A 19,603-nucleotide genomic window follows, 5' to 3' on the forward strand; every position below is an offset into this window, starting at 1 on the left:
GTTTGTGAGCTCTTATGAGGTGCGAGTTCCTTTTACCCATTGAATAACTTGTTTGTCAGATGGTGTGGTCCAAAGATTTTGAGATCAATGGATGCCCGCATAGTCAGAGCATTGATCCAGTTATACGCTTCATTTCATGGTGCCTGTTTTTATAAATTCTATTTTGTTAATATATGATCATCACTAACGGCTGAAACCATAACATCAGGGAGTTACTATATTTAATAAACTGTACTATACTTTTTTTCCAGGCAGAACTAATTAAAGGGAACTTACAAAGTGTTGGACTCACTCTGCGCCTAGTGCAGCCTAAAGAAGAAATTGGAGGACATGTTGTTGTTGAAACCGTTACACCAAACTCACCTGCAGCAGCTGCTGATCTCCAACGGGGTGATAGACTTATAGCTATTGGAGGTAAGTAATCAAATCTTTTATTTAAAACAACACAGGCATCTGTCTTTCATTGAATGGCTGTATACAGTTCTATTCAACTAGACTGTCACAACGGAGAGCAAAATCAATCTAACCCCTATCGATAGACTGGCATTTCTGTACTTATGTCCCCTCAAGGAATATAATTTAAGGCCCATTTTCTGCATATTAATATCTATTTTTTTGGTTTTTATATATTAAAAAAAAAAAAAGTTGAAGAAACATTTCAAGCGTCATACTCTAACAGTCGAGAAATGGCAGGGGGGTCCCCGTTCATTTTCTTCTGATGACTTAAAGCTGCTTAGCTTGCAAGGAAAATAATATTTAGAGTCAGAGCAGTAAGGTTGGACGGTTGTCCGATCCAGCCGTTGGCCAGAGGCAGGATCATTCCTATCCCAACCATCTTATTCATTGTCTAACTGCTCAGTCAACCCAGACACACACAGCACAAGACATACCACCCCAATTTGATACAGAGAAAGCAGGGGGAACATAGTGGCCAATATCCTGCTGCTGCAAAGGTTATTAAAATACACTTGAGAAATCCCAGGTATAGGGCCATGCCTACAAGAAGATGAAACTCTCCAAGGTCCATACTAATTTGACCACGGGGTAAAATTTATTTCCTCACCTCAAATATGGCTATCAGTCTGACCTTGTGTGAAGGGACAAGATGCTGTAGCCAGGAACCTCTCGGTTTCAATCTCAGCAGGAGCGTTAGTGCACCCCAGTCAAAATCCCCAGCCTTGTTTCTGAAGAAAATGTAGCAGTAGGAGGGGAAAAAATCCCCTCCCAGCTGCACGTGGCGACCAGCAAAGCCCAGAAGCATGGGAAATATACCCATAGTTGAACATTGGCATAGCTATGCCTAAACCATTCCCTGACCAGTACCTATCCAACTTCCTGAACACCTCCAGTGATGGAGAGTCCACACCTTTTCTAGGCAGTCTGGCCCACTGCCTCCCGCTCCTAACCGTGAAGAAGTTTTTCCTGATACCAATTTAAACCTACTTTGCTACAACTTCAAGCCATAGGTCCATGTCCTACACTGCAGCAAGAGAGAAAAGCTGTTTTCCCTCCTCGTTCATGGTAGGCTTTCATGTATTTGAAGACTGCTGTTATGCCCTCTCAAGTGCCTTTTTCCATCCTGGCAAACATAAAAGTTTTAGCTCTAAAGTACTAACGTGTTAGACCTTTTCTTTTCCAATTTGGGAACTGAAATAACATGTAAGCATTTAACATTATGCCCCTGAAAATTCTGAACATTTAGGTCAGTGACATCTATAAAATCTTAGTTGCTGCATAGAAACTATAATCTACTCTTGATTTTTGTGTAAAATTCCCAGACTCATTAGGAATCCCGATGTGGATTGAGGCACTTAGGCTCATAGTCCATAATTAAAAATGAATTCAACTTCTCTGGGTTCACGTTGACACCTCTATCTAGATAGATTTACAGGGGTTTTGTCTAGCGTACTCTGTTTGTAAAGCATGTTCCTATGTTGATCCTGGAAATCTTTGTTTTTTAAAACTTAAGCTGGAGTTTCAGGATACAGCAATGGAAAAGGAATATCAGTGGGTAGGAAAACAGGCAACAGAGAAAAAGAAAGTATTAATATGGATGAAAACAGTAGATGGATATGAAGGACAGTCAGTGAAAGTTAGTGTTTAACCTAGCTAGTCAGCAGAATATGTTCAGTAAGGAATGGAAGTGTTTATATACCAATGCAAGGAACCCAGATAATCAAATGATGGGACTGACTTCCTGTGTAGCATCTAACAGTGGATATATGGGGAATAACAGAAAATGGTAATAGCAATCATCACCAAAATATTACTAAATTCAATAAAACTATTCAGGATAGAAGTACTATCATAGTAGTGCTCCTTAATGATTATAGTATAATCATTATACAGACTAAAGAAACAAGAGGACAGAATGGATGAAACAATCTGGGCCAAAATTATTTTAGGAATGGATGATAAAAGCTGATTCAAGAAAAATGTTTAGGATACGAAGGGAGCTATGAGGAATGGAAGACAAGATTTATAGTAAGGAGAACTGTCTTGGAGATCAAGAAGTATAGGGATGAAGAAGTAGCAAAAGTCAAGGTGAGTTAGATCTTACAAAGGATATTAAACTAGAAAGAAAAGGCTTGATAAGACGTACAAATACAGAGAACATTGAAAGAAGAATTCGGGTTGTTGTTTTGTAAGGATTAGAGATGACCTAGCTACAGCCCAAACAATAAATAAATGCTTGGCCGCAGCTTTCAGTAAGAATGATGATCCAGCATGTTGAGGCAGTAGTGGGGCAGCTAACTGGAATGACAGTATGGAAATGCAAATACCAGAACTGACATGGAAGCAAAACTAAGAGACTGATTCACTCAAGATGAGAGTGGAAACGAGGCAGTCTCATCCCAGGATTATGAATTGGCATATGAAATCATAGTCTGTTGAACATAAGCCATATGGTTGGAGAATAGCAAAAGTAGTTACCTACATCTTAAAAAAAAGTAAGCCAGGCAACTACAGGCTTATTTTTCTAAAATCTGGCATAATATTGTGGTACAAATTTTGAAGGAATGGATAACATAAAAGCATGGGGGTAAATGGGTATATAGGATAAAATGCAACACAGGTTTGCCAAAGGTAGATTACAACAAAATAACCTGATTTTTTTTTTTTCCCCTTTGGTAAAACAACTGATTTTCTCCAGAAAGGAAATCTCATATATCTAAATGTCAGTAAACATCTGATATAGTGCAAAATAAGAGTTAACTAGTTAAGCTGGAGAAAACAGTCATGTGCAGTATTGTAAGGTGGGTAAGGAACTAACTAAAGGGGAAATGGCAACAGGTAGTATTGAAAGGGGAAATTTCAAGCAGGAGAGAGGTTACTAGTAGAGTTCCTCAAGGACTGGTTTTGGGACTTGCCTTAATATTTTCATTAATGACATTGACTCATAAAGATAGGAGGCACTGTGATAGAAAGACCAGGACATCAGAGAGCAAGAATGATTTTGAGGTCTGAAGTAGTAACAGAAGTGGAGTGAAATCATAGAAAAGTAGCGCTAGAAAGGACCTCCAGGGGTCATCTAGTCCAGCGCTCTGCCTGAGGCAGGATCGTCCCTATCCAAACTATCCTATGCAATCCATAATCTAATCGCTACATGAGACTACTATCAAGTTGTCCAGCATGTAAGGCTGTACAGTTAGGGACTAATGACAAGAACTTTTGCTCTTGAAAATCTTTCTGCTGACGTGCAACTAGAGGTGGGTCATGCAGATGCCCTGCCAGAAGATATTGCCAGCCCCACCTTATAGCGGCTTTCAGTGATACAATTACTAAATATTGCAGAATTGAATTATTCACGTACTGCTTTTTGGTCACTTATATAAGGGATTTTTTTTTTTCCTTCCTTTTGAGTTTGCTAATTTTTGTTTTTACTTTTTACCTAGGTGTTAAAATCACCTCAACTGTTCAAGTGTTAAAGCTTATCAAGCAGGCTGGCGATAGAGTTTTAGTCTTTTATGAGAGGCCTGTGGGTTATAATCAGCATGGTGCAGCACTGCAAGATAGTTTTGCACAGTTAGAGGAATCTACTTTTTCGACACACCAAGAAGAGGACCAAGTTAGCATTTCAGCAGATGCTGAGAGCAAAGACTTGGATTCTGAATTTGAAGACTTAGCATGTGAGATAAAATCAGCTGAGCTGAATGAAGAGATTCCAACAACTCAGAGTCCTAAACGTTCGGTAGTAACATTTGCTGCTAAACCACTTGGAACTATATCTCCCATTCTAAATCGCAAGTTACACTTAGGAAATTATCAAACAAATTTAAAAACTCAATCAAAAGATGGAGCCAAACCGTTAGCACCCAAAAGTTCTGAGAGCCAAGACCCAACACAGCAATCAGTCAGACCGCCACAGGGATCCAGTGCTAAACCTCCTGTCCCACCGAGACCACAGATTAAACTTACTTTGTCTTCTAGTGAAACTCAAATAGAAACTGGCGACATATCTTCTGAAAAACCAGAGAGGCCTCCTCCACCTGTAAATAATGGAGATAAATGTTCAGAGAAGATAACAAAAAATAGTGATCAGGTAGAAGACCCAGCGCTATCAAAAGTAACAGCTGTACCAAAACAAGAAGTATTAAAAGATACAATTTTAGAAAATGCACGTGGTTCTAAGGACAGCGGAGACGAGCAAGTATGGGAATCGCCTGAAATTCCATATCGCAACCGACAGGGTAGATGGGCAAGGACAAGAGCATCCTCCTGTATATATGAAGTGGAAGGCTACCATAAGTACCTTAATGTTGCACTTTGGTGCAGAGACCCTTTCAAAATGGGTGGGCTTATCTGCTTAGGACACGTAAGTATAAAACTTGAAGAAATTGCTTTAGATTGTATAGCTACATCATCCATGGAATACATCAGAACGTTTAGATTAGATGCCCCTGCTCCTAAAGCTGCCGTCACTAGAACTGCATTTCGCAATTTGACAGTGCATAAGGGATTCAATGAAAAGTTTTGCTATGGAGATGTAACTTTGCACTTCAAATATTTAAAAGACGGTGAAGCTGAAGATTCGAGCTTTCTGCTGGAACAAGAACGGGAATCTAACTCGGAAGAAGAAATTCACGCGCTTCCAAAAGAGCATATGTATCTAGGACAAATGGTGTTTACCGAAAACAAGCATAACTTTCAAGATACTCAGTTTCAGAATCCAACGTGGTGCGATTACTGCAAAAAGAAAGTTTGGACTAAAGCAGCTTCTCAATGCATGCTCTGCGCTTATGTTTGTCATAAAAAATGTCAAGAAAAATGTCTGACTGAAACTCCATTTTGTGTAGCAGCTGAAAGGAAACTCGATCGAACCATGGGAAGCTTTAAAACAGAAATCCAGGAAAATCAGGCTCCTGCATCCTCTCGCATTGATTCAGAAAGCAAGTCTGTTAACAAAACAACAGGTTTAACAAGACATATTATCAACACAAGCACTCGTTTTTTAAATCTTCGGCAAGTCCCTAAAACTCGCCTCGCTGAACCAGGAACAGATGCCGTAGAGCCTTCTCCAAAGCACACACCAAACACTTCAGATAATGAAAGCAGCGACACTGAAATCAGTGGTTCAAATAGTCCTTCAAAACGTGCAACTAAATTAGCAAGAAAGGAGGGAGGACTAGATGACAGTGTCTTCATTGCTGTTAAAGAAATTGGCCGTGACCTCTATAGAAGTTTGCCTACAGAGGAAAGATTCCAGAAATTGGAGTTCATGTTGGATAAGCTACAGAATGAAATAGATCAAGAACTAGAAAATAACAATTTACTGCTTAAAGAAGAAAAAGAAACAACCGATGCAAGGAAAAAAGCATTAATTTCTGCTGCATTGATTAAATCAGCTGAAAGACTGCAGGCGCTTACACTGCTCATGATCCACTACCGAGCAGGTATTGAGGATATAGAATCTTTAGAAAATATATCTTTAGACCAGCAGTCCAAAAAAATGACTAAAAACACAGAGGAAACCAGCACTGCAGAAGAAATGGATCATGAAGATGTCAATCTGACAGAGGCTCCAACATTAAACAGCAGCATATCAGAAGAACCATATGATCCACCTCAATCAGCAGACTGATATTTAGCCTTCAGAAGGATGGACTGAAAAAAATATTTTGCACTTAATCAAAAAACACATCAGAGCTTAATTAAACACTGGTATAATGTATACAGCCAGCTTCTTCACAGTTACTTGCCTGTGCAAGAGTATGGTTTAGTAGAGGTTCTCTTCCAGCTACGGTACCACCATATTGTTAAACTGGCTGGTTCAAATTGTGTTAGAAGTACATTTTTGGGTTTATACTGGGAGTTTATTTTTAATAATTTATTTTTAACTTTTTCTAATTATGTAACCTTAACATTTCACATTAATGTATGTGTGGTGTCTTTAGAGCATTATTGACACTTTTGTTTGTTTGTTTTTCTTTGAACTAGTGTTTTGAACAGGAAACCGCCAGGATTTCAAAATGTTTCATTTCCATCATGTGATGAAAAAGTTATAAGCTTGCTGCATGCTTAACCTGGTGACAACACAGCAGTCATTAAGGGACCAGGTTTTGAAATTTTGATCATGGTGCATTAATATGTCTTCTAAACGGCTGTGTATTTATTTTTGCCAAACACAGTGGCTTTTTGTCTATTATTAATATTTAGTTAAAAGTACCATTACATATCGCATTACTTGCTTTCCATACTTTGTTAAACACCCTAACTTGAAAAAGTCATGATTAGTCTGCAATATGGTCTTGTTATGCTAAAAAGCATCCCTCGTTAGACCTTTGGGATATTAAACATTGTTTCATGTATTCAATATGGACTGATGCTGCGTAGTAATTTTATGGGGAATATGCCAGAAAACGTAGCAAGTTTGTTTGTTTTAATTGAGATAAATAGCAGGCAGCAGCCTTATAACACACAAATCCTGCTGTGAAATGTAATATTTAACCTGCAAAAGGAAAACTGAAGTTCTCAGAAGCTGGGGTTTTTTTATCCTTATCACTGTCTATGAAAGGCATGCAGCAACATTACTATTTCAAGAGGGTTTAATATTTTGCCACACATTCTAAGTGCAGAATAAATATGGGATTTGAACAGAATCAATAAATGCTGTGTATGTCAACACTCCTGGGATCATCAGATGTTGAAGAACTGCATTCAGCCACTCAACCAGAAGAAATGCTAAGAGCGAAAAGGCCAGCTTTAAAAAAAAAAAAAAAAAAATCTTAAACTGCATACATCTCTCCCACTGGATTCAAACAAATATGTTCAGATGAGATAAGGAGGAATTTTAGCAAGCAGTTTGATCATGTGCTATATGTAAATTTTGGCTCTACGCATCATCTAACTAAATGCATTATCCCTATTTATTATGAATTTCTTCAAGTTTCATCTTAATACAGAAATACCATAATTTTTTATGTTTAAGTACTGTACTATGATATCACTGATTGTGGAATCAGAGGCGAAACTATTCAGTTAGACCACTAATTTAAACAATTTTTGGTGGGCAGCCACTAACATACTACACTGTTAAACTTGTCCACTATAAAATAGGGAGGCAAAAACAATAAACAGTAGATCCAGCAGTAAAAAAATACTACTTCTATCTTTAAGCAAAGCTGTTACTTTCAGTCTTGCAACTAGTTGCACTTTTTTGTGAAGTATTTTCAGCAGTTGATAATTCTTCAGCTGACACGTGAAAACGTTATCCATTCTATAAATACGCATGTATAACACTCCTTGAAATTCTACTTCAGCAAATAATAATTTTAAAAAAAAATCCCCCCCTTACTGATTAAGTCATTTAACCCATGCTTGATTTGAAATGCATAGTATGTCTTTCTCATTGTTATCTTCTGGGTATCTTACCATTCATTGGTGGCGATCTGGATTAAATCTCCATCAGTGTTTGCTCATTATTGATTAGTAAAGGAGTTTTCAAGTGTATCCAAGTACTTCATTTATACTGCCAGATGTGAAGGAGCTGCAGGAAAAAAAATGCAAATTTTGATTTCACAACAACACATTCAGGATTTTAAATTACATAAATGTATAATATAATGGATAGAGAAGCTGGATAGAATTTTCTTCATATAACATTGCTAATGATGATTGTAAGATATAAATTAAATGTAGTGCAATATTTTTAAATATGTTGAATGGGGTGGGGGTGAAATAGTTGTATTTTAGTGATGAGAAGGAAAACAAAACTCCTATCTGGCATTAACTACAGCAAGCGCTGGCTCTTGAGGGAAAAGTTGTAATACTACATTCCTGTTGTACTCTTTGCTTCCATGCTTGACTGTAAATAGCTGAAAATAAAGAATACCATAGAAAACAGAATCTTGGCTTAGTGCTATCTAGATAGGTGGCAGCTACACGCATTTATGGAAATTCTGCCTGATATGATTTTGTTGGCTATGACTTTATCATAAGAACAAGCTTTAATAAAATAGTTTTGCTAAATTACCAACTTCTTTGCACTATGTTATATTTAATATATTTGCATTATAATAGTTTATCATCTAAGGTATAATAACTTTTTAGGGAGAAATACACAAATATGCCCAATGTAGCACAACTGCAAAAACACACCACTACAGCCAGTGTTTTATTGCACATTGGAAGGGGAGAGTGAGGCAGCGGTACAGATGTACAAAACTGTGCCAGTTTTCAGTGCACATCCCTGTGGATGGGCAGGGTGATATAGCACAGCCAGTTGGCTCTGTGCTGCTTGGGTGTGCTGTCCAAAAGCTCCGTGATGAAGTAGTACCTGAGGTCAGTCACAGCAAGGCCGCGCATGTTTCTGTGTCTGGCCCTTGGCTTTTAAAGGAGGAGTCTGACCCCTGTGGGCACGTCTACACAAGACACTATTGCGCAGTGGTTACTGTGCATTTATTCAGTACTTGTATAACCAAGTACTAAATTAATGTGCAATAACTAGGGTATAGGAGTTTTCAAGTGATTCCAAGTTACCGCACAGTAGTGCTGGCAAATGCCTTTTAAGTGATGTGACTTCACAGTAGCTGAATAATAATGTGTAGTAGTGTATTAGCACTGTTAGTGCTGTGACACACCACTACACAGTCAGCATCTCATGTAGATGTGTCCCATGTCTCTCCGTAGAAGTCCCACACCACCCAGTTGCTTTTTTTTTTGTAGCAGTGCCAACTTAGTTTATATTATTTTTTTTCTTCCCCAAGAAAAATGTAAAAACAATCAGTGAGCAAGACCTTCCACCTTTTCTTCTGTGATGCAAGTTCCTGTGTTTCATTTTACAGAGGTAAATGTTATCTAAACCTTGTGAACTTTTAAGCAGTAAATTGGTTAATGCAATTATTGAGTAAGCAAATAACACTTCACTCAATTGTCAATATTGTCAGTTAATTGAAATTTAAATGATCATGTTGTAGCACATAAGCTTCCAAAGGATGAAAAAGATTCTTTAGCTGCATCCATTAAAATGAGATTAGAAGAAAAAGAGATTCCTGGTATGAAGTCAGTCTTCGAAAGCACTATATAGCTACTACTGAAGTCCTTCATACCATTTCAGGGGTCTGTTTCCCCCTCCCTCCACCAATATTTTCTCACAATTCCCATTTACTTCCACATGTCCATTAGAAGAGAATAGTCTATGTGCCACACTACATCTGTCTGCATTATTTATTTAAATAGTAGACAAAAGTTTGGATCAGTACTCAGCAACAGATAATTTGGGAGATCTTGTTTTTATGTTAGCAGGTTATGTGCAGACAGCCTTTCTCCTTGAGGTAAAGTTTTTAATCCCACTAGTGGAAAGCATAGATCCACTACATGAATTAAGTGTTGTTTTCCCGTGGATTAGGTGAAGTCCATCATGCCTCCTTTCCATTTGGCACAAAAGATGGTAACCTTTTATCACATTTTATTACAATTAAATCATGATGTAGTTTAGGTTGCATTTTATTTATTTTTTCTGGCATCTGAATCCATAATTATCAACAAAGAGATACTTGAAGTTTGATCCACAGCATTTCAATACTTTCTGAGCATACTATATAAACTTTACAAAACTATATGTAAACACAGAATATCTACGCTATAGTCCATAAAACATCTGCTGTTACATGAAGGCACATTAAGATTCAGTTACAAATAAAACCAAAATGCACACACCACTGGATAAAAGTGCACGTTGTTTTTTGTTGAGCATTTGTTTTACTTCTGAAGTTTCTTTTCCTCGGTGCAGATGTGTAGGTTGATTGTTTACTGCAGTACTTTCTTTCCATTAGATTTAGCTTCATCAAATGATAATTTGAGGTATTGGAAACAAATTGTCTGTTCCTTTTCCATTATTAAGTGTAATTTATATTTTGACTTAATTTTCAAACAGACGAAACCATAAACATGTCTAGGTATCTATCTAGCCAACTATCAGCCTGAAAATCAAATTGCTCAAAGCAACTATGGATGTTTATCATCTTACTTGTAGGACTCACGAGTAAATACTGTGATTCTGCAATATCAACTATTAAACACCTTAAATGAATGTGTAAGTATCTAAAATAAAGTTTCAGAGATATGACAAAATAAATCTGAATATAAAAAGGGTAAATCTTATACATCAACCATCTTTAATATACACTAGCTCTGTTATTATTCTTCCACTCCTAAAATTAAATATGTATATTCATGAATTCTCCCACCAATGTAACCAGCTTGTGGGTTCAAACTGTATTAAAAATCAAAGTAGTAAAAAAAATGTACTGACCTGTGTGAACACAAATGTTTGGAAAAAAGTGGGGTATTTTTTCCCTCCCTACCCAGCACTCTCACTGTGCCACCAGTTTTGTAAGCAGAGCTTGACTCTGGAGTCAGCAACAAGAAATAAAAACCTGGCACTGCATGACCCCAACACTATGCAACACTGCCTTGTCATTCCAGTCTGCGTGTGCCTGAGGGAGCACACTAACCCTAAAAAGGATCGAGAGGGGATAGCTGTGTCATCCTCAAACTCAATTTATTCCACAGATTGGGAAAAAAAAAAAAAAAAGAGTTTTACTGACTTGACTTTGCCCCACCAATGGCTCTAAGCATAAAATGAAGTTTTGTGTGAAAGTGTCCACAAGTGAACTTTAAAAAAACTATATTTATATAGATTTATACTACACATTTAATCAAAAATATACTGTATAATATTTAACAAAATTAAATACATGAAGTTTAACACTGTTTATACAAACCCCTATAAAAGCTTTTTATTTTCCCTCTTCATAAGGCAGCAGTCTGCTTTATAGCCATCAGAAATTAATAATATACCTTTGGTTTCTTGACTATTTCACCATTAAAAGTACAGTAAAACTAAAACATATTTCTGGATGAAATGTTTCACATGAAACACTGCTTTTTGAACACCAAAATACTGGGTATGGCTCTGGGTATCATTCATCACTTTCAGACTCTTCATCGTCACCACCTATGGGATAGGACTGGATGTTGTTCTGAGTGTACATTTTTGTTTTAACAGGACAGTTGTGATCCATGAGTATTGCCTAAAAGAAAACAGAGCATAGATATAAGCAGTTATGCTGTATGCGGGTCGGGGGTCGGCAGGTAACTACACAACTGCAGCCACAGATTTAGACACTTCCACTTCTTTCAGGAAAGCATCCCTAATTTCAGTAAAAATAGGACAAACCTATATACACTGGCTAGGTAAAAGAAATCTTTACCCCCAGCTCCATAGTGAACTTCAGTTGAAACTGTTTTTCACCACAGGTAGCTAAGCTGGGGTGCTTGTGTTATCGTTCTTATGCATTACAAATAATGAATTAGTTCTAGTTCAGATCACTGTTAGTTATGTGAATTGCAAGAAAGTGGAAAGCTGCTTCCTTGAGCAAAGGCTCTGTCCATTGCTTGATTTCCTTACCACTTCTGCTGCCTTTGCAAAGCCATAGGACTAGTCTGTGCTATTGCTATTCGACATTTTATTAGTTGCTTTGAACATGCATTTAATTTTTTCCCCTGGTTTCAGGCTCCACATTAAGCAAGTAACAGCTTTTATAGTGTTTTACAGTGAGACAGACTCAGCTCTACTGAAAAGTCCAGATTAAGCCCAGGAACATGCTAGTAAAAATCCTTTGAGCTCCACATGACTTGTGTGCCTAATCCAAGACAGAAAATGGTCCAAGTGTGAACTGCACCCTATATAGATTCATAGATTGTAGAGTTGGAAGGGACCACGAAGAATCATTGCATCCGACCTCCTGCCCCAGGCAGGAAAGAGGGCCACAGTCAGATGACTAGGTGCCTGTCTAGCCTCCTCTTGAAGACCTCCAAGTTAGGGGACAGTACCACCTCTCTTGGCAGCCCGCTCCAGATTCTGGCCACCCTTACTGTGAAAAATTTCTTCCTAAGTCAAACCGGAATCTACTCTCCACTAATTTGTACCCATTGTTCCTAGTTACTCCTAGGGGTGCCCTGGTAAGTAGCATACCTCCAACTCTCTGTTGTCCTCCCTTGATAAACTTATAGACAGCTACAAGGTCTCCCCCCAGATGTCTCTTGTGAAGGCTGAAGGGATCCAGATCCCTCAACCTCCCCTCGTAGGGTCTTTCACAGAGGCCACTAATCATGTGAGTGGCCCTCCTCTGAGCTCTCTCCAGATTCTCCGTGTCCCTCTTGAAGTGCGGCGCCCAAAACTGGACACAGTTCTCCAGCTGCAGCCTGACCAATGCCGCATAGAGGAGAAGTATCACTTCCCTCAGTCTCTTGGTCATGCATCTGCTAATGCACGACAAGGTGCGATTGGCTTTGTTAATGGCTTTGTTACACTCAGCCATGACGTGATCGTAATCTGACTGCATTGAAATCACTGGCCACCAAATTCTAATTGCCCTATAAAATTTGTTTATTACAGTAAAGGACCTGCCAAAAGCATAACATTGACTTTTTGGCCATCACCATGAAATCTGTCTTTCTTAATGCCTCAGCAAAGTTTTTCCGCAAGATTCAGAGCACAGCCTATGAACTATATACATCCTAGTCTATGGCTTTCAATTAATCATGCAACACTAATGGAATACAGTAGGAACTCTTCCTCCAAATTGAAAGCTGAACAATGCTAGTTCAGTGACAAGTTGCTTAAAGAGTGTTGTTCTTGGCGACTATGAAGTATATAATAGTACTGGTAGGCCCCAATCAAGGTACTGCTGGATAAACATCTGAAGTGAGGCCCTTTCCCTAGAGAAGGCAGCGGGGTCAGGATTTAATTTCATAAACTTATAAAATACACATGCTGTTTCAGGTCCTTGAGGGTTAAAAAATCCGGTATTTTTGTGTAGGTTTAAATACTTGTTTGGGAAATAACTCCAATGTAGCTCTGGCCTTTTATCTGTAAAAGGCAGCTGTAACTAAGCTTGTTGTCTTCACCATGGGACAAATTCTTTCTAATTCATCTGCACCACAGGCAGATGAAAACCGGCATTCATTCATAAGCAGTGTTTCCTCCTTGCCTAGTGTGGTTCTCTTTGCTTTCCCCTCCTGTACTACTGCCTTATGTTTCAAAGCAGTGGGAAATGTTGGAGATAATCTGTAAAAAAAAAAAAAAATCAATGGAAACAGGAGATTCTCCTAGCCACAGCCTTGGAATTTTACCCATTGTAATCTTTGTTCCACGCTCCTTTGCTAATAGGTCAGTGGAAGAGAAAGGAAGAAGGAAAGGAGGACAAAAAAAGACCACAGTAGATGGGAAAGATGTCTTCATTTGACCCTCGGAGTGGCTAAATTAAGCAGTTCAGAAGGGCTATCAAAATAACGTACTGTCTATCCTGGCTTGTATGAAGACTTGTCTGATCAGGTAAAACCAGCACAAGTTTTTTATAAAAACTAAAAGGCTCAAAAATTCACAAGCCCAAGACTGTTCACATGGCAAGTGCTCCCTCCTCCCCCATCGCCCCCCAAGGGCACTTTAGCTGCAGGAATAACTGAAAATGGAGGATTCCCTCCAGGAAGTGCACTTTGCTGTTCATGATTCTGGCACTGCATTCATCAAATACTCCTTGAAACTTCAGTCTTCCAGAACTTCTGGCTTGCTCTTAGGCCACCATTTGCTAACCCTTATTATTTTCCCTGGCTGCAGCTAGGATCTTTTCTTGAAGAGACTCAGAAACCTGAATCATCTCTTGAGCAATCTGGTAGGTACTCTTCCCTCATACTGGTACTCACCAAGCCCATTCCTGTCTTCCAATAGACATTTCAAAATGCAAGGAGCTGCAACTAGCAAAGACTGAAGCAAAGTTGCCAAAGTCCATGTGCCTGGCAAATAGCAGCAGCTCTCTTTTCTGCTGCCCAGTTCTAACCACTGTGTAAAATGACTAGTGCAGTCTGGAAAGGTCAGACTGAGCAGTCAAAAGACATCTCTGGGAAATTGCTTTTGGACTTGACAGCACAGGAGGTCCATTGCACCCATGTTTGTTGGAATTTCAGCGAGTATTTTGTTCCATTCTGTTTGTGCCTCCCCCAAATAGGAAGGCTCCTATCAGTTGTGTTCTGCTCATACCTTTCGGAGATATGCCACTGCATTTCTAATACAAGGAGTTGTGGACAATTGTTTTTTGCCATTTGGTGACTGCAAGTCTCTTACTTTGAAAGGGCAGTTAGGGCCAGAACAGCATTTTTTTCAGTTTTGGCAGGATCTCCGAGGCACCTAGGGAGAGGGGCTGAGCTAGACCTGCTGTTGTACAGCACAGGGAGAGATGCTGCATGGATTCCACTGGTTTTGCAGATCACCCCAGTGCTGAAGCAAGAAACCTGTGATGGCTACACGTGACCTACTAATGTTTTATCATGTCCCCTGTAGCACCTACAGACTGGCAACTCCCAAATTGCTTGCCAAACAGATGGAAGAGATATTCAGAGCAAAGCCTGGCCCTGGAAACTTGTGCGCAGCAGTATGAGAAGTAAAACTCAGCAAGAGGCCTGAGTCTGCAGGTAGATAAACTGAGGAGGGGAGGGAGTAAAATACAGTGTAAAGCCCCTTGGAGGACACAGAAAAAGCCAGCACCTGCTGAGCCCAAGAAACCTTTTTCTGGGGCTAGTAGGGAAGGCAAGACGTCCAATAAATCAGCGTACAGCAAAAAACCCATGCGCACCTCTTATGTAAACTCAAGTCTCCACCCCAGAGGAGGTGCAGCTTTTTATACTGAATCTAGCTATTAAACTGTTTTTTAGGACTGTTCATTGGGCCTTTATTGCTCCAAGCCCAAGAAAACATACATTGCTGATTGTCTTGCAGGATTAAAGAATTGGGTCTGGTTAAAAATAGTGCAAAAGGTGGGAGGAAGGGGCAAAAGAATACCAAATTATGCACCGAGCATATAGTTTATACTCCATGTGTGAAAGGGTAGAGATATCAGAAAACCTTTAGGTCCTGTTGCTGAGAAATGAGTGCTAAAGAAGTAGAAAGACAGTACATTTTGTTTTGATTTTCAAGAAAATCTGCTCACCATTTTTTCTTCCTTGGCAGGAGGACTTCGAAGGAAGAAACACAGAGGAGCAAAGAGAATATCCACAATCCCTATAATTGTCATGAGCCATGGGAAACCGATGGCCTTGGCAATGGCACCGCCAGCAGAGGGACCTTTTAGAAAAAAAGCTTTTTATTTACAAATGCTGCACGTACAAAATATTTCTGACCATCAATAGAGAAACAAGCCTGGTGAGCAATGTAAATATGGATTTTAAATCCAAGTTTAAGCACAAACCTTTTCTGGGTCCCAGTTTCACACCCACTGAAGTTCATGGAGGTCCTCCCATTGATTTCAAAGGCACTAGTTCAGACCCTTCACGCACTTTTTTGCACCAAGCCTGAGCCAAAAGGCTGGACACAAGGTTCCCCCACAGTAGACTGAAGGAGGACAGAATGAAACCCTTCCATCAGGCAGACTGCAATAGCCATTGCTTTAGCTGCAAGTACAGCAGTGGCCCAACACTGCAGACAGCTTTTGTAGTCAGTGCCTGTCTTGCCTCAAACATCTTTAACAGCACGGATGCATCTTGTGCAGGACACAGAGCCATGGCATACATGCAGTGTGGAATCCTCACCCTGGCGCTCTGTGTTATTTCCACTGCACACCAATCCCAGGCTGCAGAAGCACACCAGTTTTACAGTTAACAGAGCTGTCACTGCCCTTAAGTCTTTTTCATTTCTCTTTTCACAACTCTTTAGATGCAATGCAAACAGGAGAAATTTAGTCCTTACCTAATGCAAACCCCATGCAAAAGGCAACATCAGCTATTGCATACACGCTGCCGTAGACTGAAACATGGCGCAGATCTACAAGGTAGCCCATAATTGGCATCATGGAAGAATCCACCATTCCTGATGATGATAGGAGGGAAAATGTATTTAATGAAGCAGCTTTCATTTTTTCTCTCTCTTTAGCTTTCGTACAAACTAAAAAAATCTAAATGAAACTGAACGAGATTTTAATCTTAAAAAACACTCCAAAGCTGTTCCTACAGGAAATAAACTATTCTGTCCATGTTTATACACACAACCACAGGATTATATTAGTTTGGAGTCTATCATAATTATTAAACTGTATTTCACATGGATGACACCTGAGCTACGCTGTCACTGTGAATGAGAAAACAGCATGAGCTGTTTATCAGATCCAAAAGCTGTGTGAGATTCAAGGTTTGTAATGAATACTATAATAGACACGCTTACTACAAGTTCTTTGTTTCTGCAGATACTTTAGAAAGCCCATCAAATATCAAATTAGGCATCTGTCTGCTCCTGTGTCTTGGAATGAAAATAACAAAACCCAAAAACTCAAAAAGCACTGTTCTTTTTAAATATTTTATATGCAATGTACTGAAAGAGTATATATAGCTATGCCAGGATATTTATACTGGGTCAGCAATACATCTGTTTCTAATGTGCCTGTTTCTAGGTAAATACCGGGCAATAGTAAAAAGTGTGTGAGGCCTTTTTTTTGTTCAATTAATGCATCTCTGGAATTGTAGAAATATGATCTAAATAGCCAGATAATCTGAAAGATGGAATTGTTCTGAGTTTAAACTAGCCTGGCTAATGAGATTCTTGGCTGAACACTTTGAGTGTAGCCCTTGAAATGATTTCTAGCTTACAGATAAATTCAGATCAGAGTCCAGGGATGGTTATTCCTCTTTCAGCATGGCAACAGAAAGTAAAGAGCAGATTACATGTCGCTTTACTTACCAATGGCAAACCCGACCCCAAAATTTGGTGCAATGAGCCCATATATGTTTTTGGCAAATGGTACCTGAAAATTAAATTTCAGAAATGTAATATATCCTATCATATATTGCTAATTGCATTATTTTCTTTCTCTCAAATAACTCTTCAGAGCAATTAAGTGTGTTGCCTGGAACCATAGAACTGCTTGCACAGAAAGGCAAATTAAAACATAAGTAGTAACTCTTTTGTATTGTTTCACAGAATTGCACCATAACAACAATAATGTAATTATTGCATTTAATTACATCTTAATATAGTAAGCTATAATTAATTGGATGAGAACATTACAGAATTATGCTCCTGATTCCTCAAGACTATAACCTCCTGCCAAAAGATAAGCACTATTAAGGATAATGGAAGCAGAAGGCACTGAGGATTGGACACTAGGAAATATTAAAATAACATTTTAAAAGGTATCACAAGGCAGCAACTACAATAAAAATCTACCAGACAAAATACAGAAAAGTTTGAGTTGAGCTGGCAGTTAGTTTTGTTGCTAGGACAAATTTTACTCACACATAAAATGCTTATTCCCACGATTATCATCCCAAGCAGAGCACAAAGCCATCTATTAAAGAAGAAACATTCTCTTAGACATTAGTCAAATGCAGACAATAGAAGCAGTTTTGCATTTTTCAGTGTTATTTCTGAAGTGCAGAGGTTCATAACCAAAGAAATAGCAACGTTATTTTATTTAATGAACTATTTGGCATAATTTTCTAGTAAAATCTAATGGCTTCTATTATCAAGTAACAGCCTTAGGAAGCACTAGAAATATTACAAGAATATGTCAAAGGATTTTTTTAATTAAGCATACCTTCCCATTTTGTGTGCGAGTATCCCAAAAATATTAGTTCCAATAAGATAAGAGATACTAGCTGGAATAAAAGCGATGCCTGAAAAATATGAAAGAGAGCTTATCAGCCATGAGTTCAATGAAGTGTTAGAAAAACTAATAAATTCAGACACAACAATTTTGATTTAAGCGCATCTAACAGAGTTCAGGTGCCTGGCCCTAGCCATCAAATATCCGGCATGTTTCAGTCCTTTCATGAAGTCTAATGAGGTTTGAGATTACCCATCAAATGCAACAGCATCATGGTGCCTTTGAAAAGAGTTTTTCAGTATCAATTATAAGGATCTGGAGGGGAGGATTTATGAAAGAGACAAAGAACAAGAGTATACTCCTCCCATGTATATAGCATCTTTTAACCAGATGAAGCCCATTGTAACTAAGAGATGGTCTTTGCACCAATGCAATTTACTACTACTTCCAATACGTAAGGGGATTGTGGTTTTTAAGGAGCGTCTGTCTTCTACAAGTATAACCTGGCAAGAAGAACCAGGAGGAAGCAGAGCCTGTGTTCTGCTGATGTCCTTCCTGGAGCAGAAGGACTGCAACTTCACAAGTCACAATCTCACTCCAAGGGTAGCTCTAGCGGCTCTAGAGGTGAGATTGTAATGCCAGCGTGGCCCTTCGCTAGGTAGGAATTAAAGCTAAGTGTATGTAAAGGGAATTAAATGGTAAAAACAATACTTTAGAAGAGCACTATTTCTTTTTTAAAAATGTCAAAAGTTAGAATTGTTAGAACTCAATTTGAGAACAAAATTAAGCCTGTTAGTCATCCAGGGTAATTTTCATTCTGACCCTGCAATGCCAGCTTCCCTAGTGCCTAATTTATAAGACCTGTTATTTTGGATCAAAGATACATATTTTTTTTCTACGTAGTTTTTTGCTGTACAACTTTGAGTTGCTAGAGGGAAGCTCTGACTTGGGTTCAAGACCCGTCCCCGTGGTCTTCCCCTCCTCCTAGATCACATGACAGACAGCAGGTGACTGAGATTCAAAGCTAATGGGAAGTGTAAGAGGAAGCCTGCTCTCAGAGGAGAGAAGTCCTACTACAAGTAGCTTTATGCTGTCAGGTTCTTCAGAGTTCAGGTAAGGATTTCTGCTGGAGATGCCCTGCTGGCAAACATTGATGGGGGCAGCAAGTGGAAGAAGCCAGGATAGAAAGAGTAAGAGAATTACTGGAACTAGCTCTGAGAAACAATCAAACAGGGTCAGTAGGTTTAAGACAGTGATTCTCAACTAGGGTGCCTTGAGATCCTTTCACTGGCACTGCAGGTGTTAGCACTGTTAGCTGTGCAAATACGATTCATAAGATAAACCAAACCATTTCAAATAGGAATCCATAGTGTCAGAAAAGTCTGACCTGTTGTGGGTTGGTTTGTTTTTTGAGTGCTCTGCCAGCTTAAAAAAATCATGCGATCTGTAAATAATAAGGAATAGGGGATTTTTTAAAAATTCCCTTCTGGTTTAGAGCATTTTATGAGGCA

General features: G+C 38.9%; 2 protein-coding genes across 2 annotated transcripts in view; one reads left to right on the top strand and one right to left on the bottom strand.

The window, feature by feature from the left end:
• The window catches only part of PDZD8 (PDZ domain containing 8), an 83,202-nt gene extending 74,730 nt beyond the window's left edge, over nt 1–8,472 (top strand). The window contains exons 4-5 of the mRNA XM_019555965.1: nt 252–414; nt 3,897–8,472. Coding sequence (XP_019411510.1) covers nt 252–414; nt 3,897–6,082 — 2,349 coding nt within the window. The 3' untranslated portion in view covers nt 6,083–8,472. The remainder of the gene's footprint in view (nt 1–251; nt 415–3,896) is intronic.
• A 679-nt stretch (nt 8,473–9,151) lies between these two features.
• Nucleotides 9,152–19,603, bottom strand: part of SLC18A2 (solute carrier family 18 member A2) — a 33,872-nt gene continuing 23,420 nt past the window's right edge. The window contains exons 10-15 of the mRNA XM_019555966.1: nt 18,084–18,162; nt 17,783–17,834; nt 17,228–17,291; nt 16,244–16,363; nt 15,489–15,622; nt 9,152–11,534 (exon numbers count right to left, since the gene is read on the bottom strand). Coding sequence (XP_019411511.1) covers nt 11,424–11,534; nt 15,489–15,622; nt 16,244–16,363; nt 17,228–17,291; nt 17,783–17,834; nt 18,084–18,162 — 560 coding nt within the window. The 3' untranslated portion in view covers nt 9,152–11,423. The remainder of the gene's footprint in view (nt 11,535–15,488; nt 15,623–16,243; nt 16,364–17,227; nt 17,292–17,782; nt 17,835–18,083; nt 18,163–19,603) is intronic.

Source organism: Crocodylus porosus, unplaced genomic scaffold (assembly GCF_001723895.1).
Source record: "Crocodylus porosus isolate Cpor-Errol unplaced genomic scaffold, CroPor_comp1, whole genome shotgun sequence".
NCBI classification, from domain to species: Eukaryota; Metazoa; Chordata; order Crocodylia; family Crocodylidae; genus Crocodylus; species Crocodylus porosus.